This window comes from Tupaia chinensis, unplaced genomic scaffold, assembly GCF_000334495.1.
Source record: "Tupaia chinensis unplaced genomic scaffold, TupChi_1.0 Scaffold000088_1, whole genome shotgun sequence".
NCBI lineage: Eukaryota > Metazoa > Chordata > Mammalia > Scandentia > Tupaiidae > Tupaia > Tupaia belangeri.
The window spans coordinates 5,260,572-5,266,691 of NW_006159550.1; the positions used below are offsets into that span (position 1 = coordinate 5,260,572).

The following is a 6,120-nucleotide window of genomic DNA, read 5'->3' on the forward strand; positions in this document are numbered from 1 at the left end:
CTCACGGTACTCCCCTGCCACTCCCGCCTCCGAATGCTATCTTTTTTTTTTTTTTTTGAGAGATTTTCATTGTAGGGCGCGTGCGCTCGCCAGACAGACAGAGAGAGACATAGAGACAGAAAGCGAGAAATCACCCCCCAGGGGGGATGGTCACGCCGCAATCCCTTCTCCTCCATTCTCCTCTCGGGATCTTGGGCACGCACGCACACGTGCCCAGCGTGAGTTTTAAGCCACCAGGTCCGGGACACGAACTGCGGTCGACTACGTGGGAATCCAGCGACATAGCCATTACGCTAACTGCTGGTTTCCCGAATGCTATCTTCAGTCCGGTCAGGACTGGTCACAGTGAATGCAGGCAGGAGAGTTTCGACTGATAGGACGGAGGCGACAAAGGGACCAGACAGAAGCACAGAGGGAAAATGACCGCACGGGAAGGCTGTTGCTCAGAGCCTCGAGACCTCCCCGAGTGCACAGGGCACACATGTGTCCAACTCCAGGCTGGCGGAGCTGGGGCCGGGCACTGACAGATCTCAGCGCCGAGGCCATCGGATGCTGGCTCTCCACCTGTGTCTCTCTCTCGTGAAGTGAATGAATAAAGAAACTTTAAAAAATACAGCCCGGAAACATTAAGCGTCTTGCTCAGTGAGTATTATCAAAGTTATAGATACACGTACACACATGCACGCACATGCATGCACACACATGTATGTGGGTACTCCAGCCAGGGGTGGTTGCCTGGGAGAGGAGATGTTTTACATTCTGACACCAACTAAGTTCGCGGGCTGACGCTAAACGCTCTTTAGGTGCCAGATGACTGTACCTCTGTCCGGCTGCCTGAACCCTCTCTGTAAATGTTTTTAAAAACAAGAATCAGAAATAAAATGGATTTTCAAAATCGGATCTATCCTTCAGACAATTAGAAGCAGATATTGAAGAGATTTTCTTATAACTCTCATTGAGTGCCCATATGTTGATGTCAATCACTGTCTAAACAAACACTGAGAGGGATGTCCTGGCCAACAGGAGTATGCGTTACGGAGACTAGAAAAGAAGGTCTCGAACGGAGACTGGTGTAGGAACACGCGACAGTCCATGCTCCCAGCTATGCTCATACCCGCCAAGAGCATTCGGGAAAGGAAGTCGGGTATGGCCAAGGCGTCGGCCCACGTCGGTGTCACGAGAGCATCTGCACTAAAGCTGGCCTGACGGCAGTCCTGTAACTGAATGTCCCCAAGACATGGTGCAGGCAGCCAGGCCCCTGGCCTCAGCAAGGAGAGCTCCCTTTCCAGCGGGCAGGCCAGCACCCGCCAGCTGCAGGCACTCGGGTTTTGCCTGGGCAGTCCCGTGTGGTCTGTAAAGCTCCGTGTGCCTCACCCGGCCCCACCTACATTCCTGCCTTATCAGAGCTTCTAAAAAGTGAGTGTTCAGACAATGGTTGAGGTGAAAACAAGTCAGGAGGAATAGCTTGTAGTTCTTCTTTGATGTGTATGTATTTACTGAGGTAGGAAGCACAAGCCACGGCGCTGCTGGACGCAGAGACGCAGAGGAGTATGAGGTCACTGCCCTCCAGGAGCATGATGGCAACAGAACAGACCACAGGCGCTTCCCCTCCCACACCAGAGGAGAGCGGAGGGAGGCAATCATCAAACAGGGAGACCACGACGTGGCAAACCGCTCGGCAGTTCCAAGCATCTCGGGGCAGAGGTGCTTCACTGCGTACAAGGCAGAGGGTGTGTGGGTGCTTGGCCGATCTCCATGGCTGGGCCCCTGGATTCCCACTGGCCCCTCATCCCCAGAGACAGGGTGGTGACTCGTGCTCTGGGAAAAAGCTCCAGGGTGCTCAGAGCACTCGAGTGGGGGAACTGTAACACCTTGTCTCCTCCAGCACAGGCTTGCTGTGGACGAGCCCTGGCCACCGCACGGGGGGAGACAACCCACCTGTCCAACGGACTCACCGCTATTGCCCACCAGTGGCGCAGCCTGCATACAGCGTAGGCGAGTATTAAGACTTTAAATCGGAAAACTGCCAAGAGCTGCACGAGAGACAAAAGGGGAGTTACTTAGAATATATACGAAGTGCACCAGTGAGTCTTGAATTGATTAGAGATGGTGACTGCCCCAGACTAGCCATGGGCTCTGGAAGGGCATAGCAGTACCTCCCAGGTCTCTTTAGTATTTTAATGGGAGGGGCACATCCAAAGCTCCCCAGAGCCATGGGCATTTTCTTTTATTTTAGGGCTCAAACCCTTGGCTATTTACCTCTTATCTTGGGCTCTGCTGAAGAGAAGGCAAGGTCTCTGGGTAACTCTGAGTGTTCTTGGCAGGCAGGAAAGGTCTAAAGGGTCAAACCCAGTCAGGCCAGGCCGGTGAAAGGAGACATGCTACATGCCCTAGGTGGGGAAGTCCTTGGGATCAGCGGAAGATTTCCATGTGAAACAGGGAAGACAGGCAGGGTACTTGATCTCTTCAAAGATGGCTGACTCGCCCAGAGATATGTTGTAAAAGACCACCTGACAGCCTGTCTAAATGACCACTTTAATTAATCCACCTTAAATCCTTTTCCTTTAAAAGGCCCAAGTTCCCACTTTTAAGGCCAAGGCAATTCTCAACATCTGGTTCCTTTCCAAAGACTTTCTGGAAAGGTAATGCACTCTTCTGTATCCACTTGAATTCCTTCATAGCCTGCAGCACAGATCACCCTAACAGTCTGTAGAACAGCACTTGAGAGTCCCTGCTCTGGAGCTCAACCAATACCAAGTAGGGTCCAAGTTAACTTTAATTATCTTAAGAAGTGGGCAGAAAAAGAATGCCACTTTCATTGTGCTATTACTAAGTAGGTAAATCTTCCTTCCGTGACTGGGCATGTCACTGGGCTCCATCTGAGCCATCTCAAACAAAGCTCTCCGCCAAGAAAGAGTGAGGGCTCCTTCAACAGCCCACCCCTCCCTCATTCATCTCTTCGGTCTTCGGTGATCTGACAATTCCTTAGTGAGAGAGAAAGCAGTGAAGGCGTAGTAACTAAGGACAAAGGAATTAAGGTCAGCCTTCAAGAGAAAAAAACATGGCACAGAATTTAAGGTCTATTTGACGACATTTGTTGTCAGGTGTCAGTTTCATCATACCTAAAATGAAACTGAGGTAGGAGACAGGGACCCTTAAAATCTATTGATAAGTTTGGGGGATCGGCAGGTGGCGTGGCAGTTAAGGATGCTGGACTCCCACATGGCCGACCGAGGTTCATGTCCTGGACCTGGCACCTTGCTTTCTCACTTTCCTCTCTGTCTCGCTCCCGCTCTTGCTATGTCGCTCTTTGATCAAATTAAAAATAAAGTTAAAATTAAAAAAAAGAAAAACTATATTGGTAGTTTGGGTATTGTCCTAAAAGGGAGTCACAAAATGACTAGTTTTAAGAGACAAAGCAGCTCGGCCGCTTGCTCGGGAATGGCAGCTTGCAGCAGTGGCTCGGGGACTGACCTTCGTAGCAGGACCAGGCCCCCGCATCCCAGGATGCTGTGTGTGTGTTTCTGTGTGTGTGTCCGTAGTGTGTTCCAAAACGACTTGAGATCCCCAGGAACCTACAGTGTGGTATCTGTCAGTCATGCTGTAGGTCGCTACGTTATACTGTGTGCTACAGATACGGCCAAATTTGTTAGTTGCAAATTCTTGTCAGATCTTTAAAGATGGTTTGTTCAAGTCTTTTGTCCAAGGTTAATGGCTTTGTTGGATACCTTTCTAGATTTTTGCAAATGACTATAATCTAGAGTGTTATGTCTTTAAGGATACTGTGAAGAGGATGGAAAGAGGATGTACTCTTATAAGTACAGGTTTCTGATACTCTAATCATTCAACTGGTTAAGAATTTCCAGTTTCTATAAAAGTGACTGAATTTCTGAACTGCTAAGCCAACCATCAAGCAGAACTAGAATTAACCCGAAGCCCAGGAACGGTTTGACAAAACTGCATGCTAAGTCAGCCAATACCAAGAGTGGTAAGCCATGCGGTACTTCCTGGCCCACTAGCTAAGATCAAGTGTCAACTGTTAAGATCTATCATTTGAATGAATTCCATGAAACTGATCTAAGTCAAATTATCTGTGACAATCTAGTTAATAAACGATGCCATGCCTGGACTAGAGAGGTAAAAATGGTATAAAAGGCTGTGCATCCAGAGTCAAGCATGGACGCACGGAGCGCATGGACGGCCCACCGAGTTCTTCCTGAATCCTCTTACAGCTCACGTTGAGTTAACATGCTTTGGTTATTCCTATTGTTGGTCTTTCAGCTTTTATAAGAATAAATGATACTGAGTCAGTTTATTAGTAAGATTGCTCTGTTCTGCACTGGGAAAACTGCTGGTTTTTATTATTGTTGCTTGTTTGTACAGGTTCATAAGCTATTCATATATGATAAAAGTCAAGGTTTTAAAAATTTTAAATTCTGATCAATACGTATATATGCAATTCTACATACAAGTTTACAAACTTGATGGCTCCTACAGGAGATATTGGATTGCCCAGGGTGGAAGAGAAGAGATAAACGTGGGTACGTGGTAAAAACCTCTTCAAAGGTACTTGCATTGGAAATTCTCTTTGGAAAAATTCCCTTACAACCCAATTTCTCCAGGCAGAAGTTTCCCCTTGGCACAGCAAGCTTACTTATCAAGCAGCAAAAGATTAATTCAGACTAGCCAGACATCTCCACATAGGACATTCAGGCAGTCCTCTGAGGATCCCAGAACTGGCTTTGGTTAGGCCTCTGTATGGAGGGCGAAGGTTAGGGAACTCCCGTCCAGAAAGCTAGTGGGGCGCGAGTCTCAGGCACGAGGCCGAGACGGGGTAAGGCCGGAGCTCCTGGCTGTCTTCTCCCTTCCTGCCTTCCAGTATTCCCTCTGTATTCTCTTCAGTTAGAACTTCTCCCCTTTGGACTCTCCTCTTGGTGACATTCTTGGAAACTGGGACCAGTCTATGGCCAGATCCCAATACAAATTAGATGCTAAGGAGATTTAGCCATAAAAATGAAAGCTTAAATTATGATTGCATTGTCCAGCGAGAGCTTTTCTATAGCTGCTAAGGCAGATGCTCTGTAAAACCTGCGAACTGGGCTCCGCCCTCCTGGTGGTACTCAGGATCTACTGGAGCTTAGGTTCTCTTCTCAGTGCAGGGTCTCTCACAGACCAGAGCAGATCTAGAAAAATTCTCAGATAATTCAGAAAAGTGTTAAAACAAATTGACAATTCACCTTAACCTTTGATTTCACTTTAACTTAAAGAGTACCCAAGAGTCACTGGTAACAATCCTGAAGGCTGGGAACCTCCTCAGAAAGGGGATGCCTGGGCACTGGACAGTATCCATGACAGGCATCCTCGTGTTCCCCCACTGGGCCTTGTCTGCAACGTGAAGGAGCTGGTTGCTGGAAATGGGAATGCCCTGAGCTCTGAAGGGAGCTGAGACTTCTGGCTCCATGGCAGCCTCTGAAACTGAGGAACGATGGGGCCCAAGACCCTAACTGCTCCCTGTAGACACCTGGAACTCACATTGGACAAGCCTCAGGTGACCCTTAAAGTGTCAAGTAAAAATTAAGGTTAAATCAAAGGTAAAGGTTGTTTCTAAAAGTAAACTCACAAGAAGAAAAAAACAAGAGAATGTGACAGTGAACAGGAAAAGGTGACATAAGGTTACAGCTGTGAAGTGGATTTTTTTTGGTAAAAAGGAAAGGTATTAAAGTAGAATTTTATGTGGTAAAGTTTCTATCTTTAGGAAAATGGCTAAGGGAAAGGAAAAGAAGGGACAAAAACTACAGGTCTAAAGCACGTTGTTGGAAGGCTGGAAAGTCTAAGAGTTACAAAAGTGGAGGAAAGTCAGGTTGTCAATAAATGTTCTAAAGCTGACTAAGCTGATGTGACGCTGTCAGCCCCGATTCTGGATGCAATCTAGAAACAGGTACATTTTTTGGTCTAGTACATCATTATTACAATGACTGCTCTTCTCGCTTAGAATCCATCAAGCATTTACAAATGGTGGTGGGGCTAAGTCTCCAGGGAACACTCCTCATGACTTCTAGCAGGGCCTCTAGCTAGACCTCTGGAAGAGGACCCTTCACTGCTGCTCCCCGTCATCACACC

At 47.6% G+C, this 6,120-nt stretch overlaps 1 protein-coding gene across 3 annotated transcripts in view; it reads right to left on the reverse strand.

Moving 5' to 3' along the window:
• STARD3NL (STARD3 N-terminal like) overlaps positions 1–6,120 on the reverse strand; it is a 58,363-nt gene that overhangs the window by 15,635 nt on the left and 36,608 nt on the right. For 2 of the 3 annotated variants that reach the window (XM_006143003.3, XM_006143004.3), the window contains exon 4: positions 1,956–2,033. The exons of the other annotated variant lie outside the window; for it this stretch is intronic. In XM_006143003.3, coding sequence (XP_006143065.1) covers positions 1,956–2,033 — 78 coding nt within the window. The remainder of the gene's footprint in view (positions 1–1,955; positions 2,034–6,120) is intronic. 3 annotated transcript variants of the gene reach the window in all.